Raw genomic sequence first — 26,045 nt, 5'->3', positions numbered from 1 at the left:
TATTTACATGTTTCCAGATTGTGTTTATTCCCAGACTGTTTAATTTTCTGCTTAAGGATTCTAATGTGTTTTGTTCCTTGCATTTAGACAACTATTTGCTCCTGCAGCCATTCTGCACAAAAGCCCAGTTTCTGAATGGAAAGGCGAAACAAGACATGACAGAAAAGCTTGCTGGTAAAGTGATGTTTGACTGCATGTTTGGTTGATTGTGTAGCATCCTGATTAGGCAAATTCGTCACACAATGGTGGTGGATGTATATTGTCCCTTCTGTCACAGTACATTGGGGACACTAATGATGCAGATTTCACGCCCTTCTAATGCAAATAGAAGCTATTGCTGACAAAAGATTATTATTATATAGTCAGAGGGAAGATGTATAAATACATGGAAGATGTATAAATACCTTCGGCTTATAATTTCAATATTCAGAGAGAATGAGTTTTGTTTTGTGATGAGTTTTGTGCTGTCAGTCACTGAGGAGGTTGCAAGTTTTGGCGTTTTCAGTGAACAAGGGACATCTTTATGGGAAATAGGCTTGAAGGAAACAGATACTATTTGCCTGACTTTGAGGGTAGTTCTGTGTGTAGTACTGATGAAATCGAACTAAATAAAATGGAAAGTCTGTTCTTGAAATATCCCTAAATTGATGCTTTCAGAATGTGTTAATCCCCAACCTTCAAACAGTTCATCTCTTGCTGGGGTTTTCTGGAGTAGTTTGTATTACGTTTCAAAAGAGTCCATTCTAGCAAAAAGGCAAACATTGGCGAATGAAATACTTAAAGCATGACGTGATTCTCTGAGCAAGGAAAATGATTCATCTTATATGTATATTTATAGTATAAGTTTACTTTATTCCTTGAACTCAAATACTTACTGCATATTTCTGAGATAGTGGGGAGATCATAAAACACCAGACGTTACGCAGTGCACTGTGAGCAATGAAGGTCCTTAAGATAATCCTAACTTAACAAAATTCAAAAAACCCCTTTTCTTTTGCCTGTTTTAATTTAATAGAAAAGTGTAATTATCAGCAGCACCAGTGCTGCTGTGTGACCTCTCGAGAGACAATAAAAGGGGTGTTTGTAGGGAAGGCTGGATCTTTTCTGTTGTGTGCAACAACAGACAAGCTCTCGCGTATCGCAGCCATTCCTTCGCTAGCTGCTTTGAGAAGGTGATTTGACACAGAGTGCTTTTATAAACACCCCTCGCAGCCCGGGATCGCTTCTGAATTGTGTCGTATGACACACGCCGCTGGATGACCTGCTGTCTCTCCCGCAGATCTCGTTACGGAGCTATACCCGCGGAAGCCTTACGCCGTGGAGCAAAAGGTTCTGGTTGTCCTTTGGCACCTCCTGGGAAACATGACGAGCAGCGGCTCTTTGCCCGGAGCTGGAGGAAACATCCGCGCGGCCACAGCCAAGTTAGCCAGAGCACTTTTTGCACAGATGGGCCCGAGTCTCCTCACTCACGCTGCGGCCCAGCCGCCACACGTCAGGAGGAGTTTAGAAGAACTTCTGGAGATGGCGACCTAAAGGAGCAGCCTCTGCACGCGTGGAACTCGCTGAGCTGGCAGTGCCGGTGCGTCCCCGGTGCGGGTCGCTGCGGGCTGGGCTGGCAGAGCTCTGGGTGTGCTCCTGGTGCTGTCACCGGCCGGGGACACAGGACGGGTCCCTTCTGCTCTGCATGTGTGTTCAGAGCCCCCGCGCAGCTCCCTGTTCGTAGTGAATTAACACACTCACCACATCGCCATGTTTGAGTTGTTGAGCCTTGCACCAGTCAGTGGAAGAGAATCACAGCGGTTACTATACAGTACAACAGGGTTTTGTGTGATTATTGGTGAAAAATACGTATTTTTCTAACACACTTCGCATTGTGCAGTATTACTCGCTGTGCCCGCTGTCCGTTCGCTGTCTGCACTGAGGGAACCAGCCCCAACCCTCCCTGGCAGCGCCGGTAAAGCTGCAGCCTCACCCCCCACCGGTACTGTACGCGTTTTACACAGGAACCTGAGGAGAATAAACGGATTTATTTCTGTAGCACTGCTGCCGCCTCCGTGTCTGAGAGGATGGAGGTGAAAGTTGGGAACCACCTGTTGGAGTGCAGTGGAGGGAAAGGGAGCTGGGGGTCCTGTGGACAGCAGGGTGACCATGAGCCAGCACTGGGCCCTTGTGGCCAGGAAGCCAATGGTACCTGGGGTGGGTTAGAAGGGGGTGGTCAGTAGGTCAGAGAGGTTCTCCTGCCCCTCTGCTCTGCCCTGGGGAGACCACACCTGGAATATTGTGTCCAGTTGTGGCCCCTCAGCTCCAGAAGGACAGGGAACTGCTGCAGAGAGTCCAGCGCAGCCACCAAGATGCTGAAGGGAGTGGAGCATCTCCCGTGTGAGGAAAGGCTGAGGGAGCTGGGGCTCTGGAGCTGGAGAAGAGGAGACTGAGGGGGACTCATTCCTGGGGATCAATATGGAAAGGGGCAGTGTCAGGAGGATGGAGCCAGGCTCTTCTGGGTGACAACCAGTGACAGGACAAGGGGCAATGGGTGCAAACTGGAACACAGAAGTTTTCACTTAAATTCGAGAAGAGACTTCTTCATGGTGAGGGTGGCAGAGCCTGGCCCAGGCTGCCCAGGGGGGTTGTGGAGTCTCCTTCTGTGCAGACATTCAAACCCGCCTGGACACCTTCCTGTGGAACCTCAGCTGGGTGTTCCTGCTCCATGGGGGGATTGCACTGGATGAGCTTTCCAGGTCCCTTCACCCCCTGGCGCTCTGTGTCTCTGCGAGGCGAGAGCGACCGGCGCCATTTACAAGCGGGAGGGGGAAGGGGAGCGCGAACCGCGTGCGCGCGGGGGGCGGGGCGCATGCGCAGTGTGGGACGCGCAGGCGCCATCCGCTCTTCCTGGGCCCGGCGGCGGCGGGAGGCGCGGGCGGCAGCGGCTCGGGCAGGTACCGGGGCGGGCAGGGCCGGGGCGCGGGGGGCGGCCGGGGCCGGCGGCGGCGGGAGTGGGGCCTGGGGCGGCCGGGGGGCTCAGCCGGGCTGGCTGCGGCGGCGGACGGGAGCGGCGGGCCTGAGGGGAGGACGCGGCGCGGCCGGGGCTCCCGCGGCCCGGACAGCCGCCTGCCGCCGCTGTCCCGGCCGGCGGTTACCGGGTCGCGGGAGAAGCGGCTGCGCTTGGCGGAGCACGTTTTATGCGTCAGCATTGTGTTTTGGGCACTAGAACGTGACTCGTGGGGCCGCAGCCGCGCCGGGGCCGACCCGGTGGGTCCCGCCCGGCCCGGTGAGTCCGGCCCGGCCCGGGCGGCCGGCGGCTCCGCGCTGCTCTCCGTCCACATTTATAAACGCCTCTGCTGTATGGAATACACCTTTTAACTGAAACAGGCTGAATACATTGGTGCAAAGGTCATAAATCTTTGCACGTGTAGAAAGAATTGTATTAACTTTCATAATCTTTACATCTGCAGACATCCACTCACCTGCTTTTTTCAGGTGTTTGGGCTGCTGTTTGCGTAACATAGCCCTCTTGTGCCTTGATTTGGTAGTCTGTACCGAGGTATGGAATAGCAGCAGCTGTTTTAATGTCGCGTATATTCTCTGGTAAAGGCAGTGATGCTGCTTGCTGAACTTACAGAGCATGTTCTTTCCTAAAATCAATATTTGAGACACATCTCCAACACACACTAGAGAAACTGTCATTGATTCAGGCTTTCCGAGTGACCAGGCGGTGGGGAAGAGCTGCTCGTTAACAAAGTAAACTGCTCATCTTGCTCCAGCGTCCTCTTTTCCCGTAGAGCAAAAGCCGTAGAGCGCTCTGTGCAGTCACATCGCCTCCGTGTGACTCTTGAATGGCACAAACTGTTCATTTTTATGAATAGTTACCCTATAAGGTTAAAAATTACGAATTCTTTAGCTTAAAGAAATTGTGTTGATATGATTGCCAGGTGACGTATGCAGTGGAGAATAGAAATGCCTGCTTTAGAAAAGCGGTTATTAGATAGTTGCAGCGCAGGCCATGTGGACTTTTTGGCACTACTTTACCATTACTTGGCCTTGTGAACTCCCAGGAAAACATGACCTGTTATCTCGCACATTGAAGCTGCCGGAGATAGGGGACAGATGTTTGTCTTTTCTGTCGGTAGTTTTTTTGCCACTATAATATTGCTGGCTTATCGATGTATTTGTTGAAGTGAAAGCAAGCAGTCTGTTTGTTCTCTTGTCAGGCTTTCAGCAGGAAAAGATTCTGGAGATAGAGTGGGGTGGGGACTTTTTAAATGCAAAACTTATTTGCTGTTATCTCCTTTGAGAAGAACTGAAGGGAAATAGGAGCGGCAGCTGCTCCAGGGCGTGAGGGTGATGGTCTCACGCTGTTATGTGTTCACAGTTTGAGCTATTGTGTTCTGCATGGGTATTGCGCTTCCTGGGGTCCCTCCATCCTTAGGACAGAGCCTGGAGGTGGAGAAGGTGGTGGCTGAGGGCTGGCTGGGCTGAGCAGGACCCAGCCCAGCTAGGCTGGACTCAGCTGCACTAGGCTGGACTGGGCTGGGCCAGCATTCAGAGTAGGGTGGGGCTGGGCCTGGGCAGCAGCGTTTGGCAGGAGATCAAGCTGAAGATCAAGTGAAGATGAAGCCCGTCCTGAGGGGCAGGAGGAGCCTGTGTGTGGAGCCAGTGGCTGATGTGAGGGGAACCTTTTTTATGGCCATTTGGTGCCACTTAGTTTAGACAATGGTCGTAATTGGTGTGGACCCACTCTAGTGCTGATAGGAATTCTTTTCTTTGCAAAGTTATCACCTGAACCAGTTCAGCTGGGTGCTGAGGGGATGTTTTAATGCATATTTATTCTGCAAAGAAGTTTTATTTGTACTAAGTAGGAGACTTAAATTTGAACATAATTTGTTATTTGGAATAAAATTCCACTAGATCATACAGGAGAACTGTATTGGTTCACTTTTATACCTCACTAGCTAGTTGTGATCGCTCGCTTTTTAGAAAAAACACAGTGATTTGTAGGTGCAGGTGTTAAAATGTGTGACTGCTATTACAGTGTTCTAAGTTGTGAATACGGCTCCTGCGTGAAGCAGATCTGATTGATGAAGGTTTGTGGTGAAATACGTGGGTGCCTGCAGTGTTTGGGAGACGCTTGGCTGATAATTCACAGCCAAGTTCTGCTTGAGTCCTCGCTGATGCTGTCGTTTCCGCAGGATCTGGTTCTGCGCAGCAGCAGTAACCTGCGCCATGGAGAACTCGGATAACCCCGAGGAGGAGAAGCCGACTGCCAGCAACGAGAGCACGGACAATGGCGCCGAAACAGCGACAGAAGAACAGCATATGGACTTCAGTACAGAAATTATGAGTGTGACTGAGATGGAGCAGTCACCTGATAGTTCCCCTGGCCTGAATGAGGAGAACACGGAGGAGAGTGAAATTCCAAATATCGAGAGTTTACAGACAACAGATATTGAGGCTGGCTTCCCGCCAGACTTTGACAAGTTCTGGAAAGTGGTGGACGACAATCCCCAGGATTTCACAGGATGGGTGTATCTGCTGCAGTACGTGGAGCAGGAGGTTAGTGCATGGGCCCTTGGTCCTTAGCCTTCCAGAAGGAAACAAAGTAAACCAAGCCAAGTCCTGGATATTCCAGTGGCAAGACTTGAACTGCACGTCGGGCTTTCACAGATTCTGTTTGGAGACAGTTGCCTTTGCCAGTGTCATCAGCAGAGATCACAAAATACAATCGACCCTTTTAAAGACAATATTAAAACAATAACGGTTTTTAAAATAAAGTGAGGTGCTTTTTTAAGGAAAGGACTAATTTCTTTTATTGTGTATTTCTTGCAGAACCACTTACCAGCGGCCAGGAAAGCGTTTGACAGGTTTTTCACGCACTATCCATATTGCTATGGGTATTGGAAAAAGTACGCAGACCTTGAAAAGCGCCACGACAACGTTAAGCAGTCGGATGAGGTATGTAGGGAGCTGGGCCAGCTCTGCCTCGGCCCGGTTAGCCAAATAATGACCAACCTCCCGCGAGTCATTTGGCTGCCAGTACCTGCCGTGTACGGCCAGGTTTGTAGGGATTTTGTTTGCACTTGTCACGTCTGTGGCATTTGTAGCTAATGTTTTTTCTCTTTGTTGGCAGGTGCGTTAAACCTCTACAGTTTGTCAAGCTTTGCAGTGCAAGCCTCTGTATTACACTGCAGCTTAACAAGTAGGGCAGGGCTTTTCTGTCACTTACATTTATTACTCATTTTCAAAGCAATATAGTTGGTTTGCTGGTCACAATTGCTACATCTTATTGCATTTTTGGTCAGACGCTGTCAATGATGCTCTAATGGGTCTGTGCCCTATGGTCTGTACCCCAAAGCCTGCCCACACAACCTGGTCAGAATGCAGGGACCGCTGCGCTTTGAAGATCAAGACTCTGCACGTGGAGATCAGAACATTGCCATGTTCTATCCAACCTCCACCCAAATGGTAATGGTAGATTATTTAAACAAAATTCCAGTAATTAGTATTTCTAAGGTTCACCGGACAACACAGTGTTGCCTCTCTCTTAGGACACCAGTGAGTATTTGAAGTACAGTTCCCGTTCTCTTCATAGGTTTATCGCAGAGGGCTTCAGGCAATTCCTCTTAGTGTTGATCTTTGGATACATTATATAAACTTCTTAAAGGAGACCTTGGACCCTGCTGACCCTGAAACTAACAGCACTATTCGGGGGTAAGTTGAAAGCAGCCTGGGTGGTACGAGGAGCCCGTACCCGCGGTCTGTAGCACTGCGGTCGAGTTAGTCAGCTGGAGCTAAGGGCGAGCTGATAGCAGCCCGCAGGTGCCTTCAGGATTGTTAGGAGATGGTGGAACCAGATTCCATAAGAAGGGGTAGAGACCTTTAGACTAGACGGTGGGCGATGCTTAGTGCAGCGCTGGAAGAGGTTTCTCATAGAAATTTTTAGAATTTAGTTCCTTGGAGGTTTTTGGAGTATGGCTGGAATGTGTTCCCCCTTGTTGCTGGCGGAGGTGCTGCTTAGAGTAAGAGGTTGGACTAAAGCTTGACCCAAAACCTTAGCCAAACTTACACTGAAGCAGCTTCTAGGTGTATGATCGATGTATAACTTTGGTGTGTGGAACCGCTATAAGTAGCGGGTTTGGAATCTTTACGAAATAGAACTTGTAAAGATTTTGTATTTTCTTGATATCTTGAGTTCCTGTTGCCTTTGTTTGTTCTGTTGTGGTAGAGCTGGAGGAAAAAACATGAGAGCGAACCTTGTAAAATTCTAGAGATCTCCATACAGATACCTGGAAAATACTTTGAATAATGAATATAAGTGTGGTTGTGAGTAAATGAGGATGCTCCTGATCTTTAGATAAATAAGAGACACAACTTTTCTTGTTCTCTCACCACATCCAGAAACAACTGTCAAACTGTTTCATTTTCAGAGCTTATGAACACGCAGTCTTAGCTGCGGGGACAGATTTCCGCTCTGACAGGCTGTGGGAAATGTATATAAACTGGGAAAGCGAGCAGGGAAACCTGCGGGAAGTCACGTCCATATACGACCGCATCCTTGGGATTCCAACGCAGCTCTACAGTCACCATTTCCAGAGGTGAGGAGAAAACAGACTTCGTTAACACTGAGTTTCTTGAGCGCTCGCTAACCTGCTGCTGTGGGAAAACGTTCACTCAGAGCAAGAGCTTGAATTAGTTACTGAATTTTATATACTGATTTACTTATTGGTGCGCTCGTACGGTTTGATTGTTTTAAAGTACGCATACACATTGTAGGAATTTGGTTTTAGTTAAATTCACCAGTTCTGCTGTGAAATAAAGGGAGGCCTTGCAATTGAGAGGAAGAAGAGAGGATGTCTTTGGAAAATCAGAATGAGAAGTTTTGGGCTTCAGTTCCTCATGCGGTGCTCACGGGTGGTGAAACTGATTCAGTTGACTGAAGAGCAGTACGTGGCTGAGTTTTAGGCAGTAAAATTCTGCATTCATATGGAGAGGTCAAGAGGAAACCTCCGTTAAATTCTGCATCGGTCTTCCCCGTAATTTCTACAGATCTTTTGGGTTTGAAAGCGAGGTGTCTTCCTCTAAAACCAGTCTTGTCCTGTGCCATCCCTTTTACATGGTAAGAGGGCTGTCTTTGCCGATGAAGTTCACCCTCCTTTCATTTCTCTTTGAAATGTGAAGCTTTTCAAGTCTGGTGGATGGTAGAAGTTGCTTTTTGTCTCTGTTTTGTCAGAAGCTGCATCCTCAGTGTTGCTCTAGATGAATAAAATAATGCCAGACCCCACTAGGGTTTATTACCGTGCTTGGTTACGCAGAATATTGCAACAGAAATCATCAAATTTATGTTGACTTGTTTCTGCCTGTCTTAGGTTTAAAGAACATATACAGAACAACTTGCCTCGAGACTTCCTGACCACGGAGCAGTTTGTGGAGCTGCGCAGGGAGCTGGCGTCTGCCAACGGCCATAGCGGGGAGGACGCGCAGCCCGCGGACGACCTGCCCTCGGGCACCGAGGAGATCACCGACCCTGCCAAGGTGCCCGCGCACAGGGGCTGGGGCTGCAACACTCGTTTGGTTGTGGGCAATTTTGTCTGTAGTTGAGGTGTTCCCAGAGTTCTCTTGCATGTCAGCGCTGTTTGGCTCACGTGATAACAACCTTTGTCTCCAGAACACACCTTTCGGGTGTTTTCATAGGTATTGAAGAAATGGAGTTAAAAAATTAAGGAAGCGATGTGCAGAACTTTGGGAATGAATATCAGTAGTTCCAGGTTAAAGGTTAGGAGCTGTGGTCTGAGAAAGCTCTTCATCAGCAATGTTCTGCGTGGCTTTGTGGCCATCGAAGGCCTAAGAAAACTCCGAAAATGTACACGGGCTGAAACCAAGTTTGACTTGGATCCAAATTCATCTCTGTTCTCAAATCATCTTTAGCATAAGAGCTTGACGATAGAAAACCAGCTCAGTGGGGTTGTGCTAAGGGCCAAGGCGCCTTCAGGGCAGCGTCCATCCCCTGGCTGTTCGGGGTCATGGTCGATGCATCTCTGCATCTTCTAACTTGTGCATCTTGCTGTCCTTGTAAAATGCACTTGCAAAGGTGATGCGGTGTCCACCTGTGTTACATTGTTGAAAATTCTGTTTTTAGCTAGTCACTGAGGTAGAAAACATGAGGCACAGGATCATTGAGATTCACCAGGAGATCTTTAACCACAACGAACATGAAGTCAGTAAGCGGTGGACGTTCGAAGAAGCGGTAAGTGTGGTTTTTTTCTGCGTAAGGCAGTGTGCACAAAAGGTTTAAACATAAGGCCGGGAGCTCGGAATGTCGAGTAACAGTTAGGACTTAGAGTTGAAGCTGTTGTTGGGCTTAAATATACATGTATGAAATTCTGTGCCTGTCACTGCTGCCTCATGTGTCCAGGCTGTTGCACAGTAATAAGGGGATGAAGGTAATTGTAATGGGAAAGGTAAGCCTGTCCTAAAAGGAGAGTGAGATTTCTGTGGTTTTGTATTTTAACATTACACTTTCAAGCCTGAAATCAGTTAACTCATTTTCCAAAAGTAACCATCACAACATGCAGCTCCTATGTGTGATGTATTAAAAGTAATTAAACAAACTAATCATTTAATCACTGCAAATGTGGAACTTTTTCTGCTTTTGAAAAAACAACCTGGATTTTTAAATTCTCAGTCTTTTTCCTGTATTGCATAACGTGGTTCTTGTTTTAAATTCACTTCTTTTTGAAAAGTACATGGAAAGTCTGTCCCAGGTGTTGGACACAGGCTCCTTAGCGGTTCTGTGATGTCAGCTCTGCCATCTTGCCTTGTTGCACTTTGTTGGACTGTGAGGAGCTTGACATATAAAGTTAAATGTGTCTTTATAACAGACAGCAATTAGGGAGATGGACATCAGAGCAGGAGAGCGCTTAGACCTGCTCTGCTGTTACGTGAGCAGGAACAAGGCACCTGTGAGTTTGTCCAAGTGGGGTCTAGGGTTCCATAGTGGGATTCAGCGAGGAGCAGGAAGGGGGTGATGTGCATTAAATTTCAGGTGGCCTTGAAGAATTGAATGTTGCTCCTGAATTGTTGTAAGTTCTTTATCCATTTGTATGGATGTCTCTGAGGTGGAATTGCAGTACGGGAGAGAAATGATCAGGTAAAACTAAAGATGAACAGTGAAGAAGCAGAAGCTCTCTGGAAGGAGGCTTTGTGTTTAGCTCAATGTTTGAATGTCTCTGCTGAGCTCAGTCCCAGCCAGCTCCTCTTGTACTCCTCAGTGACAATGCAATTGTGTTAGCTTTTGGAAGCGCCAGTTTAATGTGAATAGTTCATAGGAGGTTCAGCTTGATGCCTTGCTTTCCCTTGCCGTGGTTCTCAGCCCAGTGCTGGGTTTGGTTGGTGGGACGCGCTAGCCCAGCAGTCAGTACTTGAGCTGGCCGGGTGTGCGTGCGGGGGCACCATCCGTTGCTGTTCATGACATGACCACAGGGAGAAACTGCACTGATTCTTCCTCAGCTTCTCTAAACACTTGTGCTCGCAAGTCACTAGTCCAGAATGTGACTGTAACATCTGATCAATGCTTGGGTCACCCCAGCAGGCTCGAATAGATAACGATGGGTGGTTCTGAAGCCCTGTTTGTTGCAGTGGAATGATTTGAGCAGTGTGTGGCTCTTTGTGTTGTTGAAGCACGTTGGTGGTGGGCTCGGGAGTCACCAGCGGCCGTCCTGTGACTCTTGCAGATAAAGAGGCCTTACTTTCACGTCAAACCTCTGGAGAAAATTCAGCTGAAAAACTGGAAAGAGTACTTAGAGTTTGAGATAGAGAACGGCACTCATGAGCGAGTTGTGGTCCTCTTTGAAAGATGTGTTATTTCATGTGCCCTCTATGAGGACTTCTGGATCAAGGTAAGGGAAGCGCTTTACCACCCATCTCCTACCGATTGCACACCTTGACCTAGTGACTAACCGTTGCACTCTTGTGGAACGTTGTTCATATATAACTATATCTGTTGCATTAGGAGATGGTCTGCTTGCAACCAGATTTGACTGCTGCATATGCCAACTTCGTTGCCTCTCTACGTCCTTCCTTACAGAAACTAGTCTAGTGGTTCAATAAAGGTGCTGAATGGGTTTAAACAAAAGAATTTTATCGTTCTGTCCTGGTTTTAAAGACAAATACAAGCTTTACATTTCCCGTCTCTGCTCTGTTTTCGACTGTAGTATGCCAAATACATGGAGAACCACAGCATCGAAGGAGTGCGGCACGTCTACAGCAGGGCTTGCACCATCCACCTGCCCAAGAAGCCCATGGTGCACATGCTGTGGGCGGCCTTCGAGGAGCAGCAGGGTAAGCGCTCCCCTCGCTGCGCTGGGAGGGCCGTTGGGAAGAGCCTGTGGGGTGCCTCGTGTCTTAAAGCATCTTCACCGTGTTTCAGGCAACATCGACGAAGCGAGAAGGATCTTGAAGACCTTTGAGGAGTGTGTTCTAGGGCTGGCGATGATTCGCTTGCGGAGAGTGAGCTTAGAACGCAGGCACGGGAACATGGAGGAAGCCGAACACCTGCTTGAAGAAGCTGTTAGGAACGCCAAATCGATTAGCGAATCGTCATTTTACGCCATCAAGTTAGCTCGACACCTCTTCAAAGTACAGAAAAACCTCCCAAAGGCAAGAAAAGTGCTGTCAGAAGCCATAGAGATCGACAAAGTATGTGTTCCCTCCTTGCTGTGGTAAAAAACCTGCTCTTTTTCTCAACCTTTAATTTTTTTTATATATATGGCAACAATGATGACAGGAATTGTAACTGTACGTAAGGTTTCCTTACCGCGTGGAGACACCAGTCCCTCTAAACTGATGTTGCCGTATTTGCAGCTGGCAAATCTGGAAGTTTGCAAAGTTCTTCACCAGAAGCACCATGTGCTTCATACCTTCCTGTTTCCTTTTTAGAACCTTAAATATTGTAGGCGCGTTCACATCTGCGGGTGAACAGCATTGCTTGTGTAGACAGGACTCGTAGTATTTGGCACTCCAAATACTACTGGCTTACTATTAGCCCAGAGTGACACGTGCTTTTGTGCTGTTAGATCACTTCAGATCTCTCTGTAGAAAGAAAATCTTATTGACTATTCTAACGTGTGTTTATGATGTAAACGTTCTGTATGCATCTGGTGAACATACATTGGGCTCTAATACCGCAGTGTGACACGTGCGACTTCTCGTACATCTTTTGCACAGGAAAACACGAAGCTGTATCTCAACTTGCTTGAGATGGAGTACAGCGGCGATCTCAAGCTGAACGAAGAGAACATCTTGAGTTGTTTCGATAAAGCTGTCAAGGGCGCCTTGTCTATAAAAATGAGGATTACGTTTTCTCAGCGAAAAGTGGAATTTCTTGAAGATTTTGGTTCTGATGTGAACAAGTAAGATGTAACCTTTGCGGCGGCCAAACGCGGGTCCCCTAGAGAGTGCTTGTGGGAGCAGGGAAGGAGTAGGGCTAGTGGTATCCATTGCTTGGGGCTCTGCTGAGGAATAGCTGCTTTTCTGAACCAAACTCCTGGTTTTAAATAGGAATATCTTCTCAAAAAATGATCATTTTTTTCTGAGATACCCAGCGCCTCATAGAGTAAAATCCTGCTGCCCGTAAGTGCTGCCTGTGGTTTTCTCTTGCTGAGTTTATAGTGGGGGATCCTCAAAGTGAACATGCTGTGTTTTGTGACGGCTGTCATTTGGTGCTCTGTACCCTGTCAGCTGCTGCTTGAGGTTCCAAAACGGCACAGGTTGGATTTTTCTATGTTCAGAAGCATTAACGATGCTGTACAGTTATGTGGGAGCATCAGGTAAATTAATTAAAACTATATCTACTTTTTTCCTCTTTATTGTCCAACAAGCACTTGTTCCTATTCACATTTAGCAGGTAATTAACTTGGAAGGACTAACGGTGAGTTAGTTCTCAGCTGCGTGTGTTTTTATCGATACCTGTCCCTGGTTTCCGCTGGCTCTCATCTTCTGACCTGCACCCCAGCCAAGCGCTGCGGGTTTGGGATCAAACAAAACGAGGAGTTCAGCTCCCAGATAACCCTGGAGCACAGAATAAGCACCAGAAATGGTTTTCAGCAGAATTTTGGCAGAAGCAGCAGTTTGCACATGATACCTTGTAAACTGGTACAGAGCAGATCAAATGATATTCAGCTATTAGTAGGAATTTTAGCTGGGAAGTAGAATTATCCCCCTCTCGCTCAGCAACATATGGTTATACTTGATCATTAATAATATGACTCTTGTTTTGTGTTAAATACACCCGTGCTTCCCCTGTTGTTTGGGAAAGGGCTGTAGGTGATACTGTGGCGCTGTAATAATTCTGTATAGTGGTGATTTGCAGTATTTAAACAATGCCGGTGTGGCATGGCCGGCGCCAGCGTGCGGCCGCGGGAGCGCGGTCACCACGAGAAGCAGCTGCACACAAATAGGTTCATACTTTATAAAGGAACTGCACGAAGTGGGAGAGAAGTTGAGCAGGTTGGGAATTTCTGAGCTACCAGCAGGTTTTTCACTCTGCGTTGTGGAATCCCCCTTCACATGAAGCTTGTTGGCTTTCCCATCTTCATGGTGGGTCGCTGATTAAAATTGGTTGATGATTTTGGTTTAGAATGTTGTTGTAGTTTTAGCTTGAAATGGTCATTTTAAAGTGTTTGCTCGTGTTTGAAATGCTCCCATGAAAGCGGTGAGCGAAGCTCTATGTGTTCTTGTCTCCTTCAGGCTTCTGGATGCCTATGATGAGCACCAGGCGCTCCTGAAGGAGCAGGAGGCCTTGAAGAGGAGAGCGGAGAACGGGTGAGGGGCTGGACATGGGAAACACTCTGAACACCCTGCAGAGAGCGAGCTCGGACACTGCTTGGGTTTTTTCTTTATGTGTGTATATATATATGTGTGTGTATATATATATACATACATGTATTTTTCAGCTTTAAACCTACTGCTTGCAAGGATAAGATCTCTGCTTTTTCATTACTTAAAATATAAACTAAATAGGGCTGTATTGTTGGATAAAATATTTGCGAGCAGGTTTATTGGAAAATACCTTTCTCAATTGTGTATCACAGAAAAATTAGAGAGTACTGGTAAAAGTGATTCTGTGTCTGAGCAGGAACACGCTCTTGGTGCCTCAGGTTGAGCAGAACAATTCAACAGTGTTCTGAAGCACAATGTACTGCTGTCTCTCTCGAAATCAAGTTCCGTTATCCTGCTTGGACAGGGCACCAAGTTTAAAAGTACTACTAACCCTTAGCCATTCTAACGTGTCTCACACGAACTCACGCTCACAGTTTGATCACAAACTCCATTTACCAACAAGTTTTCCCTTGGCAGATCCGAGGAGCCAGACGAGAAGAAGATGCTCACGGACGACCCGACCCTGGCGTCGGCGCAGATGCTGGACGGGGACATGCAGGTGAACCAGGCAGCGTACAACTACAACGCCTGGTACCAGGTGGGTCTGCGCTCGTGTTCTGAGCGTCCGCGCGTTGCGGGGAGGAAAGCCCGGAGTCAAAACTGAGCTCCTGCTCTTCTTGGTTCCTCCATGGGCTGTGACACGCAGAATCCCAAAATGTCAGGGGTTGGAAGGGACCTGGAAGGCTCATCCAGTGCAATCCCCCCAGAGCAGGAACACCCAGCTGAGGTTCCACAGGAAGGTGTCCAGGCGGGTTTGAATGTCTGCACAGAAGGAAACACAACTGTAAAATAATTCCAGTGCAGAGCAAGGTGAGGGGTCTGGCGGCAGGGATGTTGCTGCCTGAAGGCAATAGACCTGGGAGTGTTTTGCCCGGGAGAGTCACCTCAGGTGTGTTTTGATAGTTCCTTTCCCCAGCTGGTAGTTCCTCTAACGTCTCTGTAGGGATTGCACTGCACTAGTACATAGTGTGTGCAAAACCAGCCTGTTCGCTAGCTTGTCTTTGGGGCCGCTCTTGTGTGATGTTTGTGCTGCCCCTGAGAACGTGTGGCTGCCCCATCCCTGCGTGCAGCCGGCTGCGGTCGGGCCGTGGGGACAGTCTGCGCGGTGGCCTCTGCTGCTGCAAAGCGCTGGCTGTGGGGACAGCAGTGCTGGGCATAACACAGCTCAGGGGTGCCAGGACACAGCTCTGGGTTGAACGCCAGGGCACCTCGGGCTCCCTCCTTCGTTCGAGGTCCTGCTGGGAGTGGTGCTGCATGTTTATTGAGGAAATGGAAACACGACAGGCAACCTTTGTGCTGAGCCTGGTACAGACCCGGCCTTGCAGCCGAGCGCAGCCCTTGGTTCAGGTCAGGACCGAAGGTGGCTCCAGAGGGGGAGCAGCCCAGGCCCTGCCCTGCGGCCACGCTCGCTCACGAGGTTCCGACCCCAACGTGCCGGGTGTGACACGGGCACCGCGCCACCGCCGCGCTCTTCGGAACGGTTCCGGTTACAGAGGGAGCTTGGGTGACGTCCCTGGAACCGGAGCTCGCTGTCCGGTGTTGTCTGTGCCACACGAGCACTGGCACTCACGGCGTTCGTTTTTCTGTTCCTAGTACAACTACCAGAACGCGTGGAATTACGGACAGTATTATCACCCGACTTGATCTGAAGAGGGAGTGAAGTTCGCTGTGCTGCAGTTTCAACAAAGATGGAATTAAAAAGAAGTCTATTTTTCTAAATTAGGGATATGAAAGAACTGTTGTAATACCTGCTTTTTGGTCTTTTGCATGTGAGGTGAGCTGATGTTCACGAGGTACGTGTGAAGCAAGATTTGTGTGCTGGTAACTGATAAGTGGTATCTCTGTACAATTCTACTTTACCATAAATGCATTTTTTAAAAAATTCCCTGCACTAATTTATGGAGATATCTGAAGAATTTTTTCAGCCTCATAATGATTCCATAGACTTAATCAGTTAAGCTGTAGTTTTTTTCAGGGGTTGTTGTTGTTTCTCCCCGAAGCTGTTGTGAGCAGCGCAGGAGCCAGGCCCCGCTCTGTCGCGACACGGCTGCTCTATCACGACACGGCTGCCTGCCCCGCTCCTGTTGCGACGATCGAAACCCTTCAGCCTACACTGGCAGCCTTTGCAAGCTGCGACACCTCTTTTCTATTCTGTGTGGGGGTCAAAAGTGAAAACGCAGTGCAAAATGATGTTGCATTCTTTTTTAAAAAGCACAAACTGTGTTGGGATGATTTTTGTATTTAGTTTTTCATGTACACAGTGTGAGCAGACTTTTTTCATTTTGATCAAAGTGATCATTCTCATTTTTGTAATAAAAGCAAGGAATCCAGTAGTCCTCTGAACTGTCTTGGGTTGCCTTTCAAGCCGAGAGGCAAACGCCCGCGTCTCTGTTCAGCGCCTGTTCTGTTCCAACACCCGTGGCTGCGGCACAGAAACCTCTGCGGCGCTTCCAGAAAGGGGGGGTGGGCATCACAGCTGACACGGCTACACCCACCTTGAAAGGACACTTTTAGTGGGGTTTTTCCCCCCTCACTTAAGGCAGCGCCTCTTCTAATACTTTAGGTTAAATTGCTGGGTGAGTGCTGTTCTGCCAACCAGCAGCTACCCAGAACACGAAGCTGAAGCCTCACATGAGGTATCACAGTGGATTCTGCTCAGGAAAAGGCCCCTCAGCAGGGCAGGGGTAACGAAACCAGCCCGAGCCGCTCCGCAGGGCTCTGCGCTTTAACTTGCGCTCAGGTGGGTGCAGTTCCTCCCCGCAGCAGGAGAAAGGAGGTTTAAGGTGGTCAGATACACAAACAAGTGAAGGCACTTGCATTATAAACTAGGTTTGCTTTAGTGGTACGGTACTGTACAGCCGTTGGGGGAGGGAAAGCAAACTTGATTTCAGTACAAGGCCACAGTTGTAACTAAATCCTCAAGTCACAAGAGCAAAACTGCATTCTCAGAAGCTTTCTTGATTGTAAATGGATTCCCAGCAGCAAAGGAAACTTCATTCAATATCCACCAGTTCCACTTCAAAGAAAAGTTTTGCATTTGGTGGAATTCTGTTTGCACACGTTAAGGAAGCTTTAAAAAAAACAATCAGACAAAAAAAAACAGACCCACAAAACAATCCCCCAGTTAACACACAAACCCATGTTAAGTGATTTACCACCTGTTCCCCATGTGTCAGTTTTATATTTCACCGATCCATTTTAACATCCTGGACTTGGCGTGGACCCACAGCTGCTCTCTAACGTGACTTGTGGTGACACATTCAGCACCAGTTCCACACACCCCCCTTTATTTAGATCCTCTGGAGATGAACTGCCCCGTTCTGGGACACAGGCACTGGTGTCCCTCTGGGATGAGCTTACTCAGCCCTGCTGTCCTACTGAGAGAATTCCTGGACAGTCTTTGAAATTATCATGACGAAGGATTTGGGTGTGAAAGAACAGTGGTCCCTGCCACACTGCTCAGCATCCCTGTCCCTGCTGCTGCAGCTGGAGGACAAAGCAGGCACAGAACGAGTGGCACGCTCTCCTCCGCGGGACTCCCCGCGGGAGTTTGTCTCCAAAACAAACGGGCAATCACATCCATCCACTCAGTTAACAGATCTTTTTTCATATGGGAACATTCTAACCCTGCTATGAGTAACAAGCCAATGCTCCCCCCATTATATCCCTACCCTTTATTCCACCAAGCATTTCTGAGTTACTGAACGAGCAACTGAGTGGGGAAGGATACTTGGCATCGGGCTGCCCTTTCTTGCCGTACGCCCACTCTGGTTCGATTTCCAGTTGAGCCTTCTCTCCTTTACTCATTGTTAAGAGAGCTTCATCCCACTGAAAGACAAAACAAAAATAAGAAAAAGGGCTTTTCTAATGTATTGCAAGGAACACGGTGCAGTAGCACGTCCCTCCCCAGCACACTCGCCCACCGTGCCGTGGTTTCACGTTCTGACTGCGGAAATGCTGCCCTTGGCTCGTATCGCAGCTCCCACATCAGCCTGCGCCCTATTCACTGCGCACACTGGAGAGTTAACTTTGTGCAGATGTCAGTGAACTGATAAAGTAACGTGCTGGTCTGAGCGTAACCAGTTTGGGAATGCGGTTTGCAGCCAACGGCCACACAGAACAAGGGGGCTGTCTCTGCTGTGCCACCGGATTAGCGTTTATTTAACGCTGATTTAAAGACTGTATTTCAGTGCCTGTCCCTCTTCCAGACTCCCAAAGCCATGTTCAGCTCAGTGCTGTATCAACACTCCCCCAAGAACAGCTGCTGCTCACGCCTGTAACCGCTCCAGGAGCGTATCTGACACCATGCGAGCAACAGGCGACCGCTGCTTCTGCAGTACTGGCCCCCAGCCCAGGGACATCGTCCCTGTCTCAGTTCCAGCCCAGTCACCCATAAAGGCCTTTTTCCTGCACAGCAGCAGCCTGAAAGATGATGCTGGGTTGGGCTTGGTTGGTTTGTTAAAGTCAGGTGAGCACCAGCTCCTCCTTGTGTTATCTCGCGCAGACAGGCAGCAATTTCAGCGCTGGCTCGCAGCGGCGCAGCCCCTGGTCTGCTCAGCACACACGTTGCTGTGTCTGACACACCAGGGCTGGGGCTTCCAGATGTGAGGCAGCAGCTGGGGGAGCAGACGCTCGATTCCTCCACCCAGGGCTTTTAGTCTGCCCGGATGTTCCATCCCTCCCGCAGCTCCCGCCGGCGCACTGCAGTGCTCAGTGCTGCACAGAGCGCGAGTTACAGCATCAAACTGCAGCTCACGGCGGTCACGACAGCAGCCGGAGCTTCAGCATCCAGCGCAGAGTCAGGATCAACTGAATGGTGCGCAAAGAGGCACAAATACCAAAAAGCTGCTGAGCGAAACCGATCTTGTGAGAGACAGAAGCCCCCCGAATGAACAGAGATGGATGGAGCCCCAGGAGCCCCGTCACCCTGTCTGTAGCGCAAAGCACTACACAGAAGCAAAAGGCTGTGATGTCCCCAGGAACACAAAGCTGTTCCACACACTGCCTGATGAGGGGAATGACACAGCAGACAGAGGAACGCATCCGTAAATCATAAATGTTACACCCTGTGGACAGAAACGCTTTCAACTTCCCTTTGCACCTCCACAACAAACAAGAACAGCAGCTCAAGACTTGCACCCAGGTTAGACACCCTGCAGAATGAAAGCGTTTTGGGTTCTGAGGGAGCTGGAAATGCTTTACTTACACCTCTGATTACTTTTCCTACGCCAACTTTGAAACTGAAAGGCTTGGCTGCTTTTTTCTTCTTTGCGCCTGAAAGACAGTTTTATGTTGATTTGTTTTAACATCACACCAGCATACACCACACTCCTATCCAAAATTACTGTTATGATAATGCTTTATATAAATACCTGTTCTTACTGTATTATTTTTAGCCCACTGTCAGATTTTTAGGGGAAAATTCAGTGCTGTGCACTAAAAACATAATTAAATGTTCAAGTTGCACCAAGAGCTAAAGCTGATGAGCATCCTTCAGATACTGATCTGGTGAACCCAAAAGACGCATTTCTGAATTATTAAAGTTGATGGTACGAATCATAAACACGTTAGTGAGAATAAACAAGTCAACACGGAATGTACAACATCACACAGTAAGTACAACGAGTCACAGAGCATTCCAGCCCTGCTGTTCCTCCCGGCGCTGGACATCACTACTGCAAAAGCACTTCCAGCGTTTCAGAATTTCATAGACCTAAGTCTTTTGGTTGAGACACTGTCACCAAAAATCCCAGCATGCTTCTCCGCAGTGGCTGCAGTACAGCAGACTACTTGACTTCACTCTTGTTCCAGTGCCTCCACGTTTAAGGGTTTATTACAGGAGCACCCCAAGACGTGTCTGGAGAAGCTGACTCCACTGTGGGAAGTCAGGCTGCACAGATAAAGGAACCTCGCCAAGCGGGAACGTCTTTCCTCCAAAGCAGTTTCAGCACGGATTAAATCCCCGCATTCCACATGATCTACAGCCTGGAGAACGCCAAACGTGAGCTCTGGCTGGATGCAGCTGCGTAACTTTACACCAGCCAGGCCTAAAATACTGCCCTGCATCTGCTCATGGAAAATGGGGCTCCGGGGGCAGCTGCGGGGCCACCCCGCTCGGCTCAGCACACAAAGGCCAGAGCAGTTTGTCAGGACTCCTGCCATGCGCATCTTCCAGAAAGGAACGCTGCCTGAGGCTGATTAACGATCACAGCTAATGTCCCCTGCCTGCATTCACAGCTAAAGCCAAACGACCTTACTTGTTTGAACGTTGGTGTCGAAGACTGTTCCATCCTGTAGTTTTCCCGTGTACCAGCAATGAACAGTGTCTCCTTTCTTTGGAAAGTTGGTTTTATCGCCCTTCTTCAAAATTGATTTTGTGTACTTTGGTGGCCCCTAGGTTTATAAAAACAGGGTTGTGACTGCTGCATTGACCAGTCCCACACCGACCACACACAAGACAAAACAACTACTTAGTTTGTGGAACTAAACAAACACATGCAGTGTTACATCCCAGAATGTCAGGGGTTGAAGGGACCTGGAAAGCTCATCCAGGGCAATCCCCCCGGAGCAGGAACACCCAGCTGAGGTTCCACAGGAAGGTGTCCAGGCGGGTTTGAATGTCTGCAGAGGAGGAGACTCCACAACCTCCCTGGGCAGCCTGGGCCAGGCTCTGACACCCTCATCAGGAATAAGTTTCTTCTCAAATTTAAGTGGAACCTCCTGTGTTCCAGTTTGCACCCATTGCCCCTTGTCCTGTCACTGGTTGTCACCGAGAAGAGCCTGGCTCCATCCTCCTGACACTGCCCCTTTCCATATTGATCCCCAGGAATGAGTCCCCCCTCAGTCTCCTCTTCTCCAGCTCCAGAGCCCCAGCTCCCTCAGCCTTTCCTCACACGGGAGATGCTCCACTCCCTCCAGCATCTTGGTGGCTGCGCTGGACTCTCTCCAGCAGTTCCCTGTCCTTCTGGAGCTGAGGGGCCACAACTGGACACAAGATTCCAGGTGTGGTCTCCCCAGGGCAGAGCAGAGAGGCAGGAGAACCTCTCTGACCTACTGACCACCCCCTTCTAACCCACCCCAGGCACCATTGGCTTCCTGGCCACAAGGGCCCAGTGCTGGTTCATGGTCACCCTGCTGTCCCCAGGACCCCCAGCTCCCTTTCCCCTGCACTGCTCAGCCCCCTTGCACCCACCTCCTCCACGGCCTCCTCGCTCTTGGCCGCCTTCCCCTTGCTCTCCTCCGCCTTCGCGGGCTTCGCCTTCTCCGCCGCCTTCTCCTCGCCGTCCGATCCCTTGAAACGCTGCGGGGATGGGGACGGGGCAGTGCCGGGTGAGCCGCCCTCCGAGCGCCGCCCGCCCGGTCCCCCCCGCCCCGCACCTTGCTCCGGAACAGCTGCGTGTAGGCCGCGATCAGCTGCTCCTTGTTCGCCGTCTTCGCCACGTTCTTCACTTGCCCCAGCAGCTTGTGCTCGGCCAGGAACTGCGGGACACGCCGGTGAGCGCTCACACACAGACACACACACAGACAGACAAACGGACGGGCACTCACCGCCTGCGCCGCGTGTTCCTGCAGGAACTTAATGATGTCTTTCTTGGGCAGCGCCTCGCTCCGCAGCTCCTCCGCGCTCCAGGGCTGCGCCGGACACGCCGCCGCCGCCATCTTCCCGCCCGCCACCGCCGCCACCACCGCCGCCGCCTCCTCCTCCTCCTCCTTTCGCACCGCCCAAGCTACCCGGCGGGCGCCGGGACGAAGGGGGTGGGAGAAGGGGCCGCTCCGCCCTGCTCCCGCAGGGCGGAGCGGCCCCTTCTCCCACCCCCTTCGTCCCGGCGCCCGCGGGGATTTTAAGCGGCGTCGCTGGGAGAAAATGGCGGGCGGCGCGCGTCCCCTCAGAGCGCCGGGCGGACTCGCGGCGCGACCGCTTGAGAAGCGATGAGCGGCGGGCGGCAGAGCACGCTGCCCCAGGCCTGGCGGCTGCCGGCCCGAAACGCTCCGGAAAAGGAGAAAGAGGAGGTGGCAGACGATGAGCTGCTGTTGGCGGCGGCCGCGGCGGACCCAGCCCCGGGGTTCTGCGAGGCCGCGGGCTCCATTTGGATCTACCCCACCAACTACCCGGTGCGCGGTTACCAGGAGCGCATGGCCCGCGCCGCCCTGCTGGGGAACACGCTGGTCTGCCTGCCCACCGGGCTGGGGAAAACCTTCGTGGCCGCTGTCGTCATGTACAATTTCTACCGCTGGTTCCCCTCCGGCAAGGTGCTGTTCCTCGCCCCGACCAAGCCGCTGGTGGCCCAGCAGATGGAGGCGTGTGCCCGGGTCATGGGCATCCCGGGCCGGCACATGGCCGAGATGACAGGTACGGGGTCGGGGTGGCCTCGGAGGAGCTGCTGGGTTGAAAGGCGAGGGCAGCGGCCTGAAAAGACGTAGTGGAGGAAAAAGAAACAAACACAACTCTGTTTTTTGGGACCACAAGATTTCAAAGGGGTTGATGTGAGATCCTTGCAATAGTTAAAACCCCAGGTCACCAGTGTGAGGGAGGTGGAGCACTGGGATGTGTTTTCTGGGGTTCACAGAGCTTTGGGGTTTCCACACAGAGCTGTAAGTGTCTGCACTGAAAATCACAGGAAGCCCTGAGCTGGAGGGACCCACAAGGACCATAGAGTCCACCTCCTGTCCCTATACAGGACACCCCACAGGTCACCCCATGGGTCTGAGGACACTGTCCAGTCTCTTCTTGAACACTGTCAGGTTGGGGCTGTGACACCTCCCTGGGAGCCTGTTCAGTGCCCAGGGTGAAGAACCTTTTCCTCATGTCCCACCGACCCTCCCTGGCACGTCTGCGGTTCCCTGGGCTCTGTCACTGTCACAGAGAAGAGCTCAGCCCTGTCCCTCCTGCTCCTGCTGAGGAACCTGCAGCCCATGAGCTCTGCCCTCAGTCTGCTCCAGGCTGAACAAACCCTGGGACTTCAGCCGCTCCTTGTATACTCTGTATGAAACTTAAGCCAAAGAATAATTACCCTTTTTTTATTTAACGTTCCTACAAACCCCATGATCTGTAGTCCATTGCTCGCTGAAGTAATAGCCTTAATGACTGAGTCCATAAGTGCAAACCATTGTCAGAGGTGTGGGTTGGGTGTAGGGCTGCAGGAGGCTGCGGTCATCCCAGTCTTCTAACGTTGTTTTCCACAGTTCTGGGTTTATGGTGTGGACTGTGGGGTGTCCTGTGCAGGGACAGGAGTTGGACTCCATGATCCTTGTGGACCCCAACTCAGGACATTCTATGATTCTATGGATTTACTAGTTTAATGCAAAAAAGTCTTCATAGTCATTGCATACGCTTTTTTTTCCCTTCCCCTGCAAATGGGACTAGCACAAAGGTGTGGGCTATTTTAAAAGGCACCTGTTTCCCATCTGCCAGCCCTGTCTGCCTCTGCTTTCGCTCTCCGGTCATGGGTTGTGTCTTCTTAACAGCAGAAAGGTTGCTAATGTTATTTCTTTAATTTTCAGGGGGAACCCAAGCCCTCAGCCGGAAGGAACTGTGGGCTACCAAGAGAGTCTTTTTCCTTACGCCTCAGATAATGGTGAACGATCTGTACCGTGGGACGTGTCCTGCTGTGGAGATTAAATGTCTGGTTATTGATGAAGCCCACAAAGCTCTTGGAAATCACGCCTACTGTCAGGTAATGCAGCAGTCACCTCATTCTTATCTCACAGTTACAAGAATCTGCCCCTAAAATCACTTCCAGGATCTCCATGGAGTGTCACTGTTGTCATTGCTGCAGGGAGATTGTCCCTTATGTCCTTTGCATTGTCAGTGCCCTGGTTTTAAGTAAAGCCTGGATTAGAACTTGGTGCGGTGAGGTGGGAAGTTCTTTGATGTCTCAACAAAATTTTGATTTTTGTTTCAAAATGTTTTTTTGACTGGGGCAATTAAGAAAAGGTCCCGATGCTGTTTCTTTCAGGAGTGTTTGTATTCTCGCGTGTACTGTGTTGTGTTGTGCTCTGTTGGAGTCACTCTTCAATGGGGGCAGGTATTTTTATCACGAAAAAATGTGGGCTTTTTTGTAAAGTTCTTCATATTAGTTAAATAAGTTCAAGATTTCTTTTTGAAATTGGGTTTTGTCTTGATTAGCAAAGAGTTTGGTGTGTTATCTCCTTAATCTCCTCCTATCAGGATGTGACCTGAAAGACAGTTACAGCTTTATACCCTGGAGAAGCTGCTAGGGTGTCTCTGGAGTGGTCTCGTTGCTTACTAGCCAAGATTTGTGTTCAGTAGCTTTTGCTTCAGCTATAGCTGAGCAAAGTCTCTTCTGTTCCCCGGTGTCAGTCCCCAGGGCAGTGAAGCTGGCAGGTTTGTTCTCTATTCTAGCGAAAGCTTCACATGAGTCAGTAGAACTGTCAGCACAAGTAGAATTCCTCGTTAGTCTTTGTTCACTTATTCTCTGTAGATTTTATGTATACAATTAGTAATTTTAGTAGTTTTTTTGCCTTCCCCATGCAACGTGAGATGGTTGGTTGGAACGCACAGTGTTCGCTCTGTGGGAAAATGAAGCAGGGAGGCAGTTGGGTCGTTGCTTGAGTGTTCAGGAACCATTGTATGTGTCCCAGCTTGGGTCCTAGGGAGGGCTGTAGAATGAGAACCTGCGAGGTCCGAGGAATATTCAGCCATTCCCCAGTTGCTAATGCAACATTTTCAAGTGAGACTTGACTGGCCGCTGGTTGGCGTGGTGGTTGTCATCCAACTTCTGTTCCGATTGCATGGGACTGATCATCCACGATTTACTTTCTTTTGGGTGGTTCTCCAAACCTGTGTTTTGGCAGACTGCTTGAGTTAGCGTGCTGTTAATCTTGTTGTTAAATTAAGATAATTTACCAAGGTCGCTCTGCTGAATGGGACTGGGTTAACATACTTAATCACGATTAAGTGTTTCTGGATAAAATGGTTATAAACTGAACACTTCCTGGCTCCCATTTGAATTGAGGTATACTCCTTTTAGAATATTTGTTTAAGCTTTTTCTACTTACTGCGTATTTTCATGGCTATGGTTTGTATAAGCAAATAATCTCCTTTAAGGATGTTATTAACGGAAACTTTCCTGTCCTTAGGTTGTAAGGGAACTAATCAAATACACAAATCAGTTTCGGGTCTTGGCCTTGAGTGCCACACCGGGCAGCGATACAAAGGTGAGTCAAGGCTCCTGGCATGGCCGCAGTACTCAGGTTTCAGTAGAAGCTATCTTAATGCCATTTGATACAGTGTGGACACCATACAGGATACTGAAATCTGTTAGAATTCCACATAAAAACTGAATCTCTTTACAATCCGTAAGTTGCTGAGGGTTTGTCTTTTTCATGCCAAAGACTCTGTATTATCAATATTTATTTCCTGACCTTTCTAAAAGGAAACAATACCTTGTGCTTTGGGGAATACAAACCCACTTGAACAGCAAAGGATGTCCTCCCAGTGGAGAATGGCTTTCGTGTTCTGTTCGGTGTAGTCTATTGGGTAAGGCTGAGTTTTCAGTTGATGGCAGATGCACTAAATCCAGTTTAAGCTCCTGTTCCAGGTTATTGCTCGTCAGGTGCCTCATGACGCCCCCAAAGCCAAGGGCAGAGCTCCATTACTGCAGCCTTGTGCACCGCATGCTTTTTGCATCCTCAGACTTACCATTCTGGCTCTTCCTGTACCACTTGGCAGCTTTAAATGGATACTCTTTCATTTTTCATCTACAAGTAGTGGGTACCTTTTCCTCAGAATTACATTCCAAGACTGCTAAACCATGGAAATAGTCACTTTCATGCGGAACTGACTTGCATTGTTGGAGTCAATATGGTCTTTTTGTGTGGCTTCTCCCGCAGGCTGTGCAGCAAGTGATTTCCAACTTGCTCATTGCGCAGATTGAGGTGTGCACTGAAGACTCTCCAGAGATCCAGCCCTATTCTCATGAGCGACTGGTGGAAAAGATCGTTGTTCCCCTCGGTGAGGAGCTGACAGAAATCCAGAACGCTTACATCCGGGTGAGTCGCTGCGTTTCCTTATTGGTAAACAGACAGGGCCACTAATGGTGTCATTTCCCTTCTTTTTTCACGTCTCTTTCTGAAGTAGCAATAACTTGTAAAGG

General features: G+C 49.4%; 4 protein-coding genes and 1 non-coding gene across 10 annotated transcripts in view; 4 read left to right on the top strand and 1 right to left on the bottom strand.

The window, feature by feature from the left end:
- The window catches only part of TOGARAM1 (TOG array regulator of axonemal microtubules 1), a 34,767-nt gene extending 32,730 nt beyond the window's left edge, over nt 1-2,037 (top strand). For both annotated transcript variants that reach the window (XM_065839548.2, XM_065839549.2), the window contains exons 21-22: nt 88-174; nt 1,280-2,037. In XM_065839548.2, coding sequence (XP_065695620.2) covers nt 88-174; nt 1,280-1,533 — 341 coding nt within the window. In that variant the 3' untranslated portion in view covers nt 1,534-2,037. The remainder of the gene's footprint in view (nt 1-87; nt 175-1,279) is intronic.
- Nucleotides 2,038-2,856: 819 nt separating this feature from the next.
- On the top strand, nt 2,857-16,262 carry PRPF39 (pre-mRNA processing factor 39). 3 transcript variants are annotated; one of them, XM_065839550.2, is made up of 14 exons: nt 2,857-2,936; nt 5,187-5,550; nt 5,824-5,949; nt 6,587-6,705; nt 7,422-7,589; nt 8,361-8,526; nt 9,131-9,238; nt 10,725-10,889; nt 11,205-11,331; nt 11,420-11,688; nt 12,217-12,401; nt 13,738-13,812; nt 14,347-14,467; nt 15,523-16,262. In XM_065839550.2, the coding sequence occupies exons 2-14, from the start codon at nt 5,221-5,223 to the stop codon at nt 15,571-15,573; spliced, it is 2,010 nt and encodes a 669-aa protein (XP_065695622.1). In that variant the 5' UTR covers nt 2,857-2,936; nt 5,187-5,220; the 3' UTR covers nt 15,574-16,262. The 3 variants fall into 3 exon arrangements, with proteins under 3 accessions (XP_065695622.1, XP_065695624.1, XP_065695623.1); XM_065839552.2 differs by lacking the exons at nt 2,857-2,936; nt 5,187-5,550; nt 5,824-5,949 and adding exons at nt 6,123-6,193; nt 6,297-6,459; XM_065839551.2 differs by lacking the exons at nt 2,857-2,936; nt 5,187-5,550; nt 5,824-5,949 and adding an exon at nt 6,129-6,459.
- On the top strand, nt 11,759-11,844 carry LOC136102852 (small nucleolar RNA SNORD127). Its single transcript, XR_010651497.1, has one exon. It is a non-coding gene; the product is annotated as a small nucleolar RNA SNORD127 (small nucleolar RNA).
- A 480-nt stretch (nt 16,263-16,742) lies between the features above and the next one.
- On the bottom strand, nt 16,743-21,636 carry FKBP3 (FKBP prolyl isomerase 3). 2 transcript variants are annotated; one of them, XM_065839553.2, is made up of 7 exons: nt 21,478-21,636; nt 21,307-21,408; nt 21,122-21,229; nt 20,187-20,322; nt 19,136-19,203; nt 17,660-17,757; nt 16,743-16,977 (listed from the first exon to the last, which is right to left on the bottom strand). In XM_065839553.2, the coding sequence occupies exons 1-7, from the start codon at nt 21,586-21,588 to the stop codon at nt 16,923-16,925; spliced, it is 678 nt and encodes a 225-aa protein (XP_065695625.1). In that variant the 5' UTR covers nt 21,589-21,636; the 3' UTR covers nt 16,743-16,922. The 2 variants fall into 2 exon arrangements, with proteins under 2 accessions (XP_065695625.1, XP_071665944.1); XM_071809843.1 differs by lacking the exon at nt 21,307-21,408 and having other exon boundaries at nt 21,478-21,621.
- Nucleotides 21,637-21,731: 95 nt separating this feature from the next.
- FANCM (FA complementation group M) overlaps nt 21,732-26,045 on the top strand; it is a 62,459-nt gene continuing 58,145 nt past the window's right edge. For both annotated transcript variants that reach the window (XM_065838726.2, XM_071809841.1), the window contains exons 1-4: nt 21,732-22,279; nt 23,431-23,603; nt 25,030-25,107; nt 25,783-25,941. In XM_065838726.2, the coding sequence (XP_065694798.1) occupies nt 21,859-22,279; nt 23,431-23,603; nt 25,030-25,107; nt 25,783-25,941 (831 nt within the window). In that variant the 5' untranslated portion in view covers nt 21,732-21,858. The remainder of the gene's footprint in view (nt 22,280-23,430; nt 23,604-25,029; nt 25,108-25,782; nt 25,942-26,045) is intronic.

This window comes from Patagioenas fasciata, chromosome 5 (assembly GCF_037038585.1).
Source record: "Patagioenas fasciata isolate bPatFas1 chromosome 5, bPatFas1.hap1, whole genome shotgun sequence".
In the NCBI taxonomy this organism is placed as follows: domain Eukaryota; kingdom Metazoa; phylum Chordata; class Aves; order Columbiformes; family Columbidae; genus Patagioenas; species Patagioenas fasciata.
The sequence above is the reverse complement of the archived record's forward strand: the minus strand, read 5'-3'. Positions and strand labels throughout refer to the sequence as shown.